At 37.9% G+C, this 17,292-nt stretch overlaps 1 protein-coding gene across 17 annotated transcripts in view; it reads right to left on the bottom strand.

The window, feature by feature from the left end:
• The window catches only part of TRIM37 (tripartite motif containing 37), a 240,383-nt gene that overhangs the window by 138,004 nt on the left and 85,087 nt on the right, over nucleotides 1-17,292 (bottom strand). For 16 of the 17 annotated variants that reach the window (XM_072779756.1, XM_072779751.1, XM_072779760.1 and 13 more), the window contains 3 exons: nucleotides 10,399-10,704; nucleotides 1,015-1,143; nucleotides 479-668 (listed from right to left, as the gene is read on the bottom strand). In XM_072779756.1, the coding sequence (XP_072635857.1) occupies nucleotides 479-668; nucleotides 1,015-1,143; nucleotides 10,399-10,704 (625 nt within the window). The remainder of the gene's footprint in view (nucleotides 1-478; nucleotides 669-1,014; nucleotides 1,144-10,398; nucleotides 10,705-17,292) is intronic. The other variant, XM_072779768.1, reaches the window with a different exon arrangement.

Here is a 17,292-nt window from a genome sequence, read left to right as displayed (position 1 = left end):
AAAGTTGACACATACATCAAAAACTCACAAGGCAGAATTCACACAAGGTTACACACACTTCAGTAAAAATGATCTCTAACATAATAACTTCTCTCATTTCATTTCATTAAGAAAAAAAAGGTCTCTGATACTTTAGTTAAATTTTAATACAACAAATACTTTGCTAAAAAACGAACAATGTGGAAATTTATTCATTACGATGTAGAATTTAAAAAGCTCAAACAAGGGCAGCCCTGGTGGCTCAGCGGTTTAGTGCCGCCTTCAGCCCAGGGCGTGATCCTGGAGACCTGGGATCGAGTCTCACGTCAGGCTCCCTGCATGGAGCCTGCTTCTCCCTCTGCCTGGGTCTCTGCCTCTCTCTCTCTCTCTCTCTCTCTCTGTCTCTCATCAGTAAATAAATAAAATCTAAAAAAAAAAAAAAAAAAAATTCAAACAAAGCTATTAGCTATTATTCCATTATATAAACAAAAGAACTTACCCCAAGGTGACCATTTTCCTCCTTTTCTCAACAGCAGGTAAACCACTGAAAACAGCAACGACAACAGCATCTGAATCCAAAGCTTGACACTGCCGGTCTTCGGATTTTGGCAGAATATCACTGATACTTCCATGTGATAAGGCTCTGGGAGAACTGTGCCTGCTCCCAGACTGGGAGCTTCCTGAGGAGCCTATAGAAAAGAAAGGGGGGATATTCAGAAAGAAGGCAAACAAAAGCTCTCTAGTCTCCACTTTAGAGTATCTCCTACATACACATTTTTAAACTGCAGGAAAACTCAGAACCAATTTAAAAATATATACTAAGTTTTTTCATGCCAAATACGAATCCAGAATATGCAGTCTAATGGCTGCATTTTCTTACTGATGGGCCTCTTCTCTTGTGAGATCAAGGAACTTTCAAATCAAGTTTCAGCATTTTGGTGTCTTTAAAGATCTAAATCTATGTGCACCCTAAGATCAATTTTAAATAACAGACATCTACCCACCAAAATTAAATTCTAAACTCTCCAAATTTACCTTCAGATGGAGTTTGACAGTCTCCCTTTGAACGGCTATTTTCCCCAGAGTCTATTGCTCTTCGAAGTGAGAGACTACCTGCTATACTGGACCGAGGAGGCTTAGGTGAATTACTCTTCTTATTTGTGGCTGCAAAGACATTTAAAAATATTTCTGAATAAGATAAAATAGCATAAAACTCACTACACATAGGTAGTCAGAAGGAGGCTAATCTTACAGAATGTTTTCTATCTATTGCATCCAAAAAACCCAAGACACTCTGGTCCCAAATGGTTTATTTGGGGTTTTATGTGAAAAGTATTCCTACTTTGCTACTTGTGGAACAGTCTTAACCTGAAAAATATCAGTAAACTCCAAAAGAAAAATCCTACCAGATATGAACTCCAATTTCAATGCCAAAGTATTAACAAACACTTGAAAATGATAAATTATTGGATTATCAAGAAAATCACTGAATTAGAAACAAATCACAAATATAATGCTTCAAGATATTTAGAGCTAAAACAATAATTGGGAAAAAGATGTATAGCCTTATAATGAATTAGAAAAAATATGAAGTGGGCTAATGCATGCACAGACTTAAGGAGCTAGAAAAAGAATAAAGAGAAAGCAGAAGACATGCATTTAAATATAACAAACAGGATTAGGAGGTAGGACACTAGACCAAGAACTGATTTTATATACATACATATATACATATATATATATATTTTTTCTTTTAATTTTTATTTATTTATTCATGAGAGAGAGGCAGAGGGAGAAGCAGGCTTTCTGCGGGGAGCCTGATGTGGCACTCAATCCCAGGACCCTGGGATCATGAACTGAGCCAAAGGTAGAGGCTCAATGACTGAGCCACCCATCCGTCTACTGATTATCTTTTTATAGACCAGCAAAGCACAATCAAAAAATGAAATTAAGTAAAAAATGCCATTTACAAAAGCATCAAATAGAATAAAATACTTAAGAAAAATTTAAGACTTAACATTGAAAACTATCACACACTGCTGAAATAAAGAAATTTTTTAATCCTTCCAATAAATGCTTAATAAAAAATAAATGAGAAAAATACTGTGTTCACTGATCAGAAGGCCTGATATTGTTAACATGGCGATACTCCCAAAATTTATCTACAAGTTCAAAACAATCCATATAAAAAGTCCAACTATCTTTTAAATTTTATTAACTTTTTTAAAGAGATAAAGAAAGCAAGAGAGGCAGGGCAGAGGGAGAAGGAAAGAGACTCTTCCAGGAGACTCCCAGATGAGTGAGTGAGGAGCCCAGTGTGGGGCTCATCTCCATGACCCTGAGATCATGACCCTGAACCAAAATCAAGAAGTCAGATGCTTTACTGACTGAACCACCCAAAACCCCAATGGTCTTTGTAATTGCAGAAAGTGATATGCTGATTCTAAAATTCATATGAAAAGATCCAGATACCCAAAAACATCTTCCAATGGAAGACTCACACTTCTGATTTTAAAAACTTGCTGTAAAACTATTAGCCAAGATTGTATGGCATACTAGTGTAAAGACAAAAATATAGATCAATGGAACAGAATTGAGTGAGAGTCCAGAAACAAACCCTTACATTTATGGTCAATTCATTTTTGACAAGGAGGCCAAGACAATTCAAAGGACAAAGGAAAAAAAAAAGATGGACAAGTGTTGGCAAAGATATGGAGAAACTGGAACCCTCAACTGGGTTCTAATTAGGAATTGGATGGGAAAGCAAAATGTTACAGCTCTACTGGAAATAGTTATGGATGGCCATACCTCAAGAAGTTCTCCTATAACCTCGCAACTCTTCTTCTAAGCATATGCCCAAGATAAATACAGAAACATGTACATGAATGTTCATAGCAGCATTGTCCATAATAGCCAAAAAGCAAAAAAAAACACTACATAATGCCTACCAAATGATGTGTAGGTCAACAGAACGTGGTACACATATACAATGAAGTAATGATTCAGCCATAAAAAGGAATGAAATAATACATGCTACAACCTGAATGACCCTTGAAAATGTTATGCTAAATGAAAGAAGCCAGACATAAAGGCCTCATAGTGCATGATTCTACTTACATGAGACATGCAGAAGTAGTAAAACCATACAGAGAAAATAGACTAGAGGTGACCAGGAGCTAGGGAGGAGGGAAAAATGGAGAGTGACTGTTCATGGGTATGGAGTTTTTGGATAGAAGATGATGAAAATGTTCTAGACAGTGTTCTATTCTAGATAATGGTGATCATCACACTACTTTGTGAACATATTAATAACTGCTGAACTGTACACTTGAAAAAAAAAGATATGAGAAAAAATTAAGAGCAATTTTTCCACTGCAACATATATATAAATAATATGGTCATTCACCAATAATACATTCTGCTAATATATCATTAAATTAAAATAGAAACAAAGGCAGAATTTAATGTAATAAAAAGAAGAGAGTAGATAAAATAAATCCAAGAAATAGGTCTTTGAAGAGATGAATTAAATGGACAAGTCTCCAAGTCAAATTAAAGGACAAAACAAGAAACCACTTATAAGCAAAATAAGAGAAAAATTAATAGCCCATATTCAGAGGCCTTTTTTTTTAATTTTAAGATTTTATTTATTTATTCGTAAGAGACAGAGAGAGAAGTAGAGACATAGGCAGAGGGAGAAGCAGGCTCCCTATGGACAGCCTGATGTAGGACTTGATCTCAGAACCTGGGATCACGAACTGAGCCAAAGGCAGATGCTCAACCAACCAGTGAACCACCCAGGTGCTCCTCAGAGGACTTTTTAAAATTTAAGAAACCAGAATAAATGGCTTTATATCAATACATTTAAATATCTAATAAAACGAGTAATTTTCAAGGAAAATTAATTATGGCAATTGGTTTAAGGGGAAATCTGAGACCAAGAAACACAAAGAAATTAAACAGTTTGTTAAAGTTCTGTCCCTGAAAGAACTACTAAATGGCTTTATGAATGAGTTTCATTAAACTTTAAATTTTTTTTTAAATTTTTATTTATGTATGATAGTCACACAGAGAGAGAGAGAGAGAGAGAGAGAGAGAGAGAGGCAGAGACATAGGCAGAGGGAGAAGCATGCTCCATGCACCGGGAGCCCGACGTGGGATTCGATCCCGGGTCTCCAGGATCGCGCCCTGGGCCAAAGGCAGGCGCCAAACTGCTGCGCCACCCAGGGATCCCCGAGTTTCATTAAACTTTAAAGGAACAGATGGAATCCCTGGGTGGCTCAGAGGTTTAGCACCTGTCTTCGGCCCAGGGCGTGATCCTGGAGTCCTGAGATTGAGTCCCATGTCAGGTTCCCTGCATGGAGCCTGCTTCTCCCTCGCCTGTGTCTCTGTCTCTGCCTCTCTTTCTCTCTGTCTCTCATGAATAAATAAACATTTTAATATATATATATATATATATATATATATACACATAAATAAAGGAACAGATAAGATTTTAAATAATTTCACATCACAGAATAGGATAAAAGCTTCTGAATTTATTCCATAAGGCTGGCATAAAATTGGAATTCAAATAGATTAAGGATAACGTAACAAAAATATGTTTCAATTTTACTTATGACTACAACAGTCAAGAATACTAAGTAAAATGTTAGCAACCCGAATATGGCAATATATTAAAAAAAATTACACTTCTACTCTCAAATAAATAAATTTTTAAAAATTTTTAAAGGGGGGTGCTGGGTGGCTCAGTCAGTTAAGTGCCTGACTTTGGCTCATGTTATGATCCTAGGGTCCTGGGATCAAGCCCTGTACTGGGCTCCCTGCTCAGTGGGGAGTCCTGCTTGTTCCTCTCCCTGGGCCTCTCTCTCTGCTGGTGCTTGGTTGTTCTCTCCTGTTTACTCTCCCCAGCCCTCAAACAAATAAATGAAAAAAAAATTTTTTTAAATTACAAATTACCAAAACCAAATAGAATTCATTCTATTTTGAAAATGGTCAACATTAAAAAATATAATTCTTGGGCAGCCTGGGTGGCTCAGCAGTTTAGCGCTGCCTTCAGCCCAGGGTGTGATCCTGGAGACCTGGGATTAAGTTCCATGTCAGATTCCCAGGATGCAGCCTGCTTCTCCCTCTGCCTGTGTCTCTGCCTCTCTCGAATAAATAAATTTAATATATATATATATATATATATATATATATATATATACACATATATATTTCTCTAAGTTAAAATAATCAGACAAAATAATGATCATTTTGATAGATGCCAAAAAGCACAATTCTGTACTTTTTTTTTCTGAAGATTTTATTTATTTATTTGACAGCACACAAGCAGGGAGAGCAGCAAAGGGAGAGGGAGAGGGAGAAGAAACAGGCTCTCTGCTGAGCAGGAAGCCCAACATGGGGCTCGATCCCAGGACCCTGGAATCATGACCTGAGCTAAAGGCAGATGCTTAAACCAACTGAGCCACCCAGGTGCCCCAATTCTGCACAACTTCTTCAAAAAACAAACAACAACCTCTTAGTAAGTAGAAAGAGGTAGTTTGGTATGATGGTGAAAGCCACAGGCTCTGTGGTTCAAGTTCTTGGCTCTGTCAACTACCACGGTGAAACTCTGAGAATGCTGTTTAATGCTCTGTGCCTCCATTTACCTATCTATAAACTGGGGATAAAAACTTGTCTCAGAGTTGCTGGGAGTAAGTGAGTTAATGCACTGTGACTTAGAAAGATATCCCACACAAAGTAAACAGTAGCAATTGTTGCACACAGTAATTATTAGCAATAGAAGGATATATCTTTTAACTTGGCAAAAACTATCTACATATAGCAGGGGCGCCTAGGTGGTACAGTTGGTTGTGTGTCCAACTCGGTTTCGGCTCAAGTCGAGATTTCAGGATCATGAGATGGAGCCCCACCTCAGGCTTTTGCGCTCTGCACAATGTCTGGTTTGAGATTCTTTCTCTGTTTCCTCCTTCTGCACCTCCTGCTCATAAGCTCACACTCCCTTCTCTCTCTCTAAAATAAATAAATAAATCTTGAAAAAATATATAGCAAATTTTGTACTTGAGAAAAAAAACTGAAAGAACCCCTAAACAATGAAAAATGAAAAGTAAATAAGAAAGGAAACAACAAACCATGATTATTTGCTGATTGATCATCTACTTAAAAATTCAAGATAATTAACTGAAAAATAGAATTTAGAAATTTCACCGAATGGGCTGAACACAAGACAAACATGTAAAAACCAACAGTCTTCCACTAGTGACAAATAATTAGAAAATATTATGGGGGTGGGGGAAGAAATCCCATTCACAATAGCAACCTAAGTTATAATCTATCCAGAAATGAATATAACAAGACATATACAGAACTTTTATGAAGATAACTAAAACTGTGAAGTATAAATGAGAGGAGCAGGAAAAAAAAAAAAAAGCAAGTGACAACAGAAGGGAGGTACCTGCAAAAATAGGTAACAAAAGCTTTTTGCAAAAGTCCATCCAAAGAGCAATATTTTTTTTGTTTTAGATTGTCATTTCCTTGATAACTAGATGAAGTTGAGTAACCTTTGAGATGTATACTGTTCATTTGTATTTCCTCTTACATTAATTACCTAATCATAACCTTTACTCCATTTTCTACTGAACTGTCAGGCTTATTTTAGAACTCTATGTATTTGGCAATCATCCCCTCCTCCATTCATCTCTACTGGATTACTACACCAGTATCAAGCATTAATATATCCAATGCTAATAAACACACATGGTTCAGAAATAAATGTTTACCTATATGTTCAAATTATTTCTTTTTTTTTTTTTTAAAGTAATCTCTATCTCCAACAGGGGCTCGAATTCACAACCCTCAGATTGAAGAGTCACACACTCTACTGACTGAGCCAGCCAGGAATCCCTTTAATGATTTTTAACAAGGGTATCAAGTTCATTCAATGATGAGAGGAAAAATCTTCTCAACAAATGGTGCCAGGAAAGCTGATATCCACAAAGAAATGAAGTTGGGCCTAACACAATATACAAAATTAACTAAAAACAGATCCAGGACATTTATAAATACATGAATCTAAAGCTATAAAACTCTTGGGACGCCTGGGTGGTGAAGTTGGTTAAGCATCAGACTCTTGATTTTGGCTCAGGTCATGATCTCATGGTCATGAGATCAAGCCCTGCACTGTGAGATTGAGCCCTGTATAGGGCTCTTGGCTCAGTGGGGAGACTGCTTGAGATTCTCTTTCTCTCCTTCTCCCTTTTGCCCCTTCCACCACATGTATGTGTGCGCACTCTCTCTCCTTCAAATAAATATATCCTTAAAAAAAATCCCTTATCAAATATATGATTTGCAAATACTTTTTCCTATTCTGTGGGTTGCCTTTTCACTCTGTTGATGCTATCTTTTGATGGTAAAAGTTTCTGTTTGATTTCAGGGTTGTAAGTTAAAGCCCCACATTTAAAAAAATAAAATCTCGGGGGGGGGCACCCCATTTCAAAAATGGGCAAAGGATCTGAATAGACATTTCTCCAATGAAATGGAAATATATACGAATGTCTGATGAACACTATAAAATGTTCAACATCACTGATAAATGTGAATCAAAAGCACAATAAGATAGTTAAGATACCACTTCACACTCGTTGGTATGGCTTTTATCAAAAACAAAACCAAACCGTAAAATTGTAAGTGATAAGGAAGATGTGGACAAACTGGAACCCTTGTGCACTATTAGGTAGGAATGTAAAATGGTGCAATCTCTATAGAAAACAGTATGGCAGTTCCTAAAAAACTTAAAAAATGAATTAACATATGATCCAGCAACTCTTTTACGTATGTCCAGAAAAATGGAAAGCAAGGTCTTGAAGAGATGAACACCCATCTTCACAGCTGCATTATTCACAACAGCCAAAAAGTGGTGACAATCTAGTGTCCATCAAAGGATGAATGGATAAACAGAAAGTGGTATATATACCAACACACTACGGAGTACTATCTAGCCACAAAAAGGAAGAGAATTCTGACACATGCTACAACATGGATGAACCCTGAGGACATTACAGTAAGTGAAATAAGCCAGACACAAAAGTGTGTTTCCACTTATACAGGGTACCTAGAGTAATAAAATTTAGAGACAAGAAGTAAATAGTGGCTCCCAGGCCTGGAAGGAGGAACAGTAGAGAGTTATTGTTTAACAGATACAGAGAGTCAGTTGTGCAAGATAAAAAGAGTTCAGCAGATGGTAGTGATGGCAGCACAATGTGCATATATACTCAATGCCATTGAACAGTACTACTTAAAGAGGTTAAGACAGTAGATTTTGTTTAACAGATTGTGGTAAATTTTCTTTTAAAAATTGAACACAGAGTGGTGCCTGGGTGTCTCAGTCAGTTAAGTGTCTGACTTTGGGGTCCTGGGATTGAGCCCCATGTCAGGCTCCCTGCCAAGCTTCTCCCTCTCCCTTCCACTCTCCTTCTGTGTCAGATAAATCAATAAAATCTTAAAAAAAAAATTGAGGATAGAATTATCCTATGATTCAGCAATACCATTTTGGGTATATACCCAAAAGAACTGAAAGTAGAGACTCTCACAGGTATTCATAACAGCATTAGTCACAATAGCCAAAAGATGGAACCAACCCAAATGTCCATCAATGTATGAATGGATAGATGAAATGTGGTATATACATGCAATGGAGCCTTAAAAAGAAATGAATTTCTGACACATAATACAATATGGATAAACCTTGAAAACATTATGTGAAAAAAAAAATAAGCCAGACACTAAAAGACAAATACTGTATGGTTCCACTTATGTGAGATATCTAGAAGTCAAGTTCATAGAAACAGAATGTGGAACAGTGGTTGACAGGGGTGGGGGTGGAATTATTACTTAAAGCGTACAGAATATCAGTTTTACAAGATGAAAAAAGTTCTGTGAATGGACAGTGGCTACTGAATTTAAAAATATCTAAAATTCTTAAAGGAGCCACCTACACTTCAACTTGACACCTCTCAATGGCATGACCACTGTTCCTTTCTGGAGATATTGTCCCTTATAGTTTTTTCTAATTAATTAGTGGTTTTTTTTTTTTTAAGATTTTACTTATTTATTCATGAGAAACACAGAGAAAGAGAGGCAGAGACACAGCAGAAGGAATAGCAGGCTCCATGCAGGGGAGCCCAACGCGGGACTCGATCCCAGGTCTCCAGGATCAGGCCCTGGGTTGAAGGTGGCACTAAACCGCTGAGCCACCCGGGCTGCCCCAGTCCCTGATTTTAAACAGCATCTGATACTGTTGATTTCCATCCATCCATCCATCTATCTATCTATCTATCTATCAATCAAGATTTTATTTATTCGAGAGAGAGAGAGGCAGAGACACAGGCAGAGGGAGAAGCAGGGTCCATGCAGGGAGCCCGACATGGGACTTGATCCCAGTCTCTAGGATCATACCCTGGGCTGAAGGCAGCGCTAAACCGCTGAGCCACCCAGGCTGCCCCCACTATTTATATCCAGCTGTGACCTCCTAAGGTTCAGATTTATGTACCATTCACCTGCCTAGAAGATATTTTTACCAGAATAACTAGGAGACATCTTAAACCTAATAACCTAAGATATTTCAACAAGAAATCCTAATTTCTTGCCCCCACCCCTCCCAAACCCCACACTAGCCTTTTCCTTATTTGATTTGCATCCAAATTAATGGTAGTACCAGTCACTAAGTTGCTGGAACAAAAACTTAAACATCAGTCTTATTTTTTTTCTTGCCCTACACAACACTATCTAGCCTTTCTTGCCAGGGTTGTGGGAAAGAACTGAACCCTCTTGGTCTAAAATATTGGTTTTGAGTAATGAACCAACTTCTCTCCCATGTATCTAAAATAGTAATAGTTATATACCATCCTTGAGGGAATTAACAAAGATGGGAACCTCAGTCAAGAAGGGCTGCTAGACTATGAGCAAGTCTATCTACTCACTGTAGTAACTCTAGAATAGGGCACCATATTTCACACACGCTATTGTTATAGGCTGTTTTACAACTCCTCCTCAACCCCTTTCAGACCCTTCTCCATATAACAAGTAATCTTTGTAAACGGTAAATCAAATCATAAATGCCCCCTACCCTCATTTTCATTCTCTAGAGACTTCATCCTAAAATCAGAATAAAACTCAAACTCCTTATCTAGGTCTTACAAGTCCATACCTGATAGAGACTCTGTCTCCTCTATGACTTATCTCCTAGCAGTCTCCCCTCTGTGATTCAGTCAGTTTTGAGTGGGAGAAAAGGCTGTATATATTTGTAGTCTTAATTTGTTGTATGAAAGACAAATAATATTATTCCAAAAATAACCCATTCTCTAGCTTCCTAAATGACACAGGGAAAATGACACTAATAATAGGATCTTTACCACTTACAGTTTCGTAAGTAACAACCAGCAACTGATGACTTTGCCAAGAGCTCCATTCCCAAATCCTGTAATCTGCTGGAGTTTTCGGTTCCACATGCAGCTAGAGCTGCCTGGTCAGCAGAAAAAAGGCCTGCTTGCATGTCTCCAGAAGCAGCATTGCTTTTGATTTCTGAAAGTGTATTCTTTACATCAGTTTTCACACATCGAACTTCAGCCATTTGAGTTTTGAGTCTTTTCAGCATCTTTAAATCAGAGGGAACTCTCCACATTGCCTGCTGTTTCCTTTGGTCTTTATCTTTTCGAGAATATGATGCTTTAGAGACAAAGTTACAAGCTATGTTAATACAGGCTTAAAAAAAATTTTTTTTAAAAATACAGCCTTTAACATTCATGAAATCATTCTATACTGTCAATATATACAAATGATGTGTAAAAAAAACTAAGGTATTGGGCAGCCCCGGTGGCGCAGCAGTTTAGCGCCGCCTGCAGCCCGGGCTGTGATCCTGGAGACCCGGGATCGAGTCCCACGTCGGGCTCCCTGCACGGAGCCTGCTTCTCCCTCTGCCTGTGTCTCTGCCTCTCTCTCTCTCTCTCTCTGAATAAATAAATCTTTAAAAAAAAAAAAAACCTAAGGTATTAATAATAAAAGCATACATTAAATTCCATTAATGAAAATAAAGATTTAAGTATCCTAACTATTCAGATCTTCAAAGTCAGAATCTGGGTCACATTATAACCACTCAAATCTGAGTTATTTAATTATAAAAGTCTAAAAAAGCTGCCCTACTGCCTGTGCTTTCTTCTTTATACTTCTCCATTTTTCTCAAATTCCTACACTGAGCTTTCATCTTCATAATTGAAAAAATGAAGAAAAAAAAAAACCCTAGAAGCCAAACAGTCAAATCTGCTATACATAGTATATACAAATACATACATTCCAACTAACTTTAAAAAGTTGTGAAATGTAGTTACTATTAAGTGCCATGGAACATCATGAAGGAATAGTTCCTTGTCACTGAGTCTCTGTAGTCTCTTCCCAGAGAAAGATTTTTCAACTCACCCACCCACCCTGCAAACATTAAAAGGAGAGGCAGATTTTGAAAATCAAAGAACGTTATGATGGACTCAAAGCAAAAAGAAACCAAGCACTATCCCCCAAAAAACAAAAAACGGGGAACTAATACGCATTAATTAGACAAAGAACAAGTCCTCATTAGCAGGAATGACACCTAAACCTGCCTACACATTGCAGCAACCTTCTACCACAGAAGAGGAAGTAGAGGAAAAAGTAGACCTTGTCTACAGCCATCTCCCAACTTCTGCCTTTTCAAAAGGACTCAGACTGTGTTTGGGTATCAGGCGGTCAGGTGCTCAAGTAGGTGAGCTCCCTCCTTTGGCCCCAGGGCATATGGGTTCAGGAATGGTTTAGTAAGTTCATTCCTCTGACAGTGTTTAATTTTTTTTTTTAAAGACTTTATTTATTCATAGAGACACACAGAAAAAGAGAGGCAGAGACACAGGCAGAGGGGGCAGAGGGAGCAGCAGGCACCATGCAGGGAGCCTGACGTGGGACTTGATCTAGGGTCTCCAGGATCACGACCTGGGCTGTGGGCAGCGCTAAACCACTGCGCCACCGGGTCTGACAGTGTTTAAAGTGGATTCATGACTCACTTTCAGCCAAAAGTCTTCTGGGCAAGATTCTTCTATCTTGATAGGAAGATTTTACTGCCTTTGTTTATTTAAGAAACATCCAGAACTTACTGAATGTCAGATTATCTCATTTAATTCTCTCATATTAGTTCTCTGAGATAACTAAATTCTATTTTTATCTTCATTTCATTTTATTTATTCTGTGGTAGGGGAGAGGCAGAGGGAGAATCTTAAGGAGGCTCCACACTCAGCACGCAGCCCAACATGGGGCCTGATCCCACAACCCTGAGATCATGACCTGAGCCAAAATTAAGAGTTGGATGCTTAAACAGCCATGCACCCAGACACCCCTAGAAAGAATTTTTATAAATGAAGTAAGGAGAGATTTTAGAAACCCAGGATTTGGTCTCAGATCTACCATTTTGTTGCTGTAACTTTATAGAAACCTGCCAACTTCTGAGTCCATTATTTATTTGGAAAATGGAGATAATAATATATACCTAACAGGGCTGTCATGAGGCTCATAAACATTGAGAAGACTCAATGTTTATGAAAAGCATTCTGGGACGCCTAGGTGCCTCAGCAGCTGAGTGCCTCCCTTTGGCCAGGGTGTGATCCTGGAGTCCCAGGATCAAGTCCCACATTGGGCTCCCTGCCTCTCTCTGTCTCTCATGAATTAAAAAAAAAATTAAAAAAAAAGCATTCTGTGGTATAGTCCCCATCCAAACTCTTTCCACCAAGATGTCAGAAATTGTTTTCTAAAACACTAATCAGATATTACTTTCCTGCTTACAATCATTCGTGAGAGCACCAGCCTCGCATCTGAGGCCCATTATCTCATTTTTAGTGGCTTTATCTTCTGCCTCTACCCCAAACATATCCCAATGTTTTGATATTACTTGAAACTCTGTAATCCACAGGCAATGCTATATCCCACTTCTATACTTTACACATGTCTTATTTCCTTTGCTTTCTCTGTTAACCCACACTCATCAGAGGACATCTGAAATGTCTACTCCTTTAGGCACTTAAACCACCAACTGCCTTCTCTTCTTTCAAATCAATTCTTACCTAATTTTCTATAGTACTTGGAATATACTTCCATTGCAGCACTTGTCACCTTACAGTAAGAAAGACAAACATACAGACTGTGAACAACTTAAGGGTGCCGATTACATCTTAGTGATCTTTGTATTCCAGGCTAACCTATGGCATAAAATATTCAAAATGTTTCGCTAAATAGTCTTTACTGATTAAATCTTGCACCCCACATCTACATGGACTTAAATCTGTATTAAGTCACATGGTTCAGTTTATTACTAGAAACTGACAAGGATTTTAAAAAGTGAAAATCCCAAATGGGAAAATACAAAAAAAAAAAAATTTTTTAGACAAACCTCCTTCATTTGATAATCAGACAACCAAGCCTGTTTCAAATGTTAGGCACTGTGCTGGTCAGGGAATACGACAGTGAACAAGATGAAACCTCAGTCTTTGTCCTCACAAAGCTCACAATCCAACTGGAAAAATGAAAAATAATTTCAGTACCATACGATAACTGCCAAGACAGGAAAGCGTAATGGGATCTTCTACCACAGGAACTTGACAATTTAAAGAAACTGAAAATACAAAACCTTCCTGAATGTGACAGGTTATGAAGTTAATTAGAATTGCCTGGGTGGCTCAGTTGGTTGAGCATCTGCCTTTGGCTCAGGTCATGGTCCCAGGGTCCTAGGATTGAGCTCTGCATCAGGCTCCCTGCTCAGCAGGGAGATTGCTTCTCCCTCTGCCCCTAATGCTCACTCTCTTGCTCTCTCCCTCTCTCTCAAAAGAAAAAAAAGGAGTGAGTTTCATCTGTAATAATTCTTTCCTGTCATTCAGTTATAGCCTTCAAGATTGACAATTCTCTAAAACTTCTCCTCTAGACTTCAATATCTATCAATGCTACTACCATCCTGGTCACCTAAACTTCTTCAGAGTCCTCTATACCATATTCTACCTGGTTGCCAAACCCTATAACTCCAACTTCACGAGATTCCACATATTACTATTGCCATGCTACAATTAAAATCTTAATTATATATAAAGCAGATTAGTGTATACCTTAGAGGTTAAGTAGAACTTTTATAATGTCAGATGAGGGGATCCCTGGGTGGCTCGGCAGTTTGGCGCCGGCCTTTGGCCCAGGGCGCGATCCTGGAGTCTCAGGATCGAGTCCCGCGTCGGGCTCCCGGCATGGAGCCTGCTTCTCCCTCTGCCTGTGTCTCTGCCTCTCTCTCTCTCTCTCTATGTCTATCATGAATAAATAAATAAATCGTATAATGTCAGATGATTCTGAAGACCTTACCTCAAAATCCATATATTTTTAGAGCATATAATGATTGAGAAAATAGCCAGAAATGTATTAATTTGCCCTCTCATAGTAGGAACCACTGAAATAAATTTCTACAATAGTACTACCCTTATTTAACTTCCATTTCTGATAGTTTTCTGGGCACTGGCAGCATTCTAAAAGCATCCTGAATCAAACTACTCCTAAACTGCAACAATGATTCCCCAATGCCCACTATGCATCATTTCTTAGGCTAGCATGCAACACCTTTCACAAAATAACCCCACCTAACTTTCTATTTACCATTACATGTACCATAAAACTTGATTCAATTATATTATCTATCATTCATACCCCAATGCCTCTTAAAATGCTCCTTTTATAGTATAGTGGTTAAGAACATGAACTTGCAGTGAGTCTGATACATAATAGGTTCACTCAATACGTACTAAAAGAAAGAATAAGAAAATAAAGGGAACTATGAACAACTCTAGGCCAACAAATTTTTGACAACCTAGATGTAATGGACCAATACCTTGAAAGACAATCTACCTGGAAAGAACAGAAAACCCAGAAATGGACCCTCAACTCAATGGTGAACTAATTTTTGACAAAACAGGAAGAATATCCAATGGAAAAAAAGACAGTCTCTTCAACCAATGGGAAAATTGGACAACCACGTAGAGAAGAATGAAACGGGACAATTTCTTCACTCCATATACAAAAATAGACTCAAAATGGATGAAAGACCTAACTATCAGACAGGAATCCATCAAAATCCTAGAGAACCCGGGGCAGCAACCTCTGTGACCCCGACTGCAGCAACTTCTTGCTACACACATCTCCAAAGGCAATAGTAACAAAGGCAAAAATGAACTACTGGGACTTCTTCAAGATAGAAAGCTTTAGCACAGCAAAGGAAACAGTCAACAAAAGCAAAAGACAACATACAGAATGGGAGAAGATAAAGGACTAGTATCTAAAATCTATACTTATCAAAGAACTTATCAAACTCAACACCCAAAGAAAAAAAATCCAGTCAAGAAATGGGCAGATGACATGAACAGACGTTTCTCCAAAGATGATATACAAATGGCCGACACATGAAAAAATACTCAACATCACTCAGCATCAGAGAAATATATATCAAAACCACAATGATTTAATATTGGACCCTCACACCACCTCACACCATCAGAATGGTTAAAATTAACAAGTTAGGAAACAACAAATGTTGGCAGGGATGCAGAGAAAGGGGGAACCTTTGTATATTTAGTGGGAATGCAAGCTGGTACAGCCACTCTGGAAAACAGTATGGAGGTTCCTCAAAAAGTTGAAAACAGAGCTATCCTATGACTCAGCAACTGAACTACCAGGGATTTACCCCAAAGATACAACAGTAGTGGTCCAAAGGGACATCTGCATCCCAATGTTTATAGCAGCAATTCCTACAATAGTCAAACTATGGAAAGAGCCCAGATGTCCAGTGACAGATGAATGGATAGAGAAGATGTGGGGTGTGTGTGTGTGTGTGTGTATACACACATTGGAAATCTTGCTATTTGCAATGACGTAGATGGAACTAGAGGGTACTATGCTAAGTGAACTAAGCCAATCAGAGAAAGACAATTATCGTATGATTTCACCCATATGTGGAATTTAAGAAACAAAACAGAGGAGCAGAGTGGAAAGGAGGGAAAAATAAAACAAGATGAAATAAGAGGGGGAGACAAACCATAAGAGACTCTTAATCATAGGAAACAAACTGAGGGTTGCTGGAGGGCAAGGAGTGATGAGGTCATTGGGTAATGAACATTAAGGAGGGCATGTGACATAATGAGCACTTGGGTATTATGAAAGACTGATGAATCACTGACCTCTACCTCTGAAGCCAAAAATATATCATATGTTAATTAACTGAATATAAATTTTAAAAAATTAAAAAAATAAGAAGTCAATCTGCCAAAAATCGAAGAAATAGACAATATGAAGAGGTCTATATCTACTTTCCATTATCACCAAGAACAGAAGTAGAAGGAATACTTCAAACTCAATCTATGAGATACTGCTGTCATATCAAAACCAAAGACAACACAAGAAAACTACAGACCACTATCTCTCCTGAACAGAAATACAAGAACCTCCCACAAAATATTAGCAAATTGAATGTAACAGTGTATAAAAAGAATTATAAACCACGACTAAGTGGGATTTATCCCAGGTATGCAAGGCTGGTTTGACATTTGAAAATCAATAAATATAATCCTCACATGGTATCAACAGATGCAGAAAAAGCATTTGACAAAATCCAATATCTATTCATGAATTAAAAAACAAACAAAACAAACAGCTCTTAGTAAACTAGGAATAGAGGAAAACATCCTCAACTTGATCGAGAATAGCTTTGAAAAACCTACAGGTAACATCATACTTAATGGTGAAAAGCCTGAAACTTTCCCACCAAGATCAGAAAAGGCAAATATGTCCCCTTTCACCAATCCTTCTCAACACTGTACTGGAAGTCTTAGCTAATGCAGTAAGATAAGAAAAAGAGCATGCAGTAAGAAAGAAAAAAAGAGAATTTCTTTCTCAATACAGATTGAGAAGAATAAGCAAAGAACCAAAATGAACATTGAAATCCAAGTAAATATTTTAATAAAAAGGCTGGATCTTTCTGCAACATTAGCTTCTAATATCCTCTGGTTATCTTCAACTGGTTTTCATGACTCCATTTCCTTGGTTTCTCTCCCTTCCAAAGGGTCTTTGATCTTGTTCATCTTCTACACACACAATAAAAAGATGTTCACCAAAATCATATCCCTAGCCCTTTTCTTGTTAAAATTTTCTTAAAACTCTCTTTTGCCTCACTCCCTAGGCAAATAATTGCCTATATTCCAGTTTTTAATTTTTAGCTGTCTA

This window comes from Canis lupus, chromosome 16, assembly GCF_048164855.1.
Source record: "Canis lupus baileyi chromosome 16, mCanLup2.hap1, whole genome shotgun sequence".
Taxonomy (NCBI): domain Eukaryota; kingdom Metazoa; phylum Chordata; class Mammalia; order Carnivora; family Canidae; genus Canis; species Canis lupus.
Note: the sequence above shows the minus strand (reverse complement) of the source record. Positions and strands in the feature narration are given on the sequence as shown.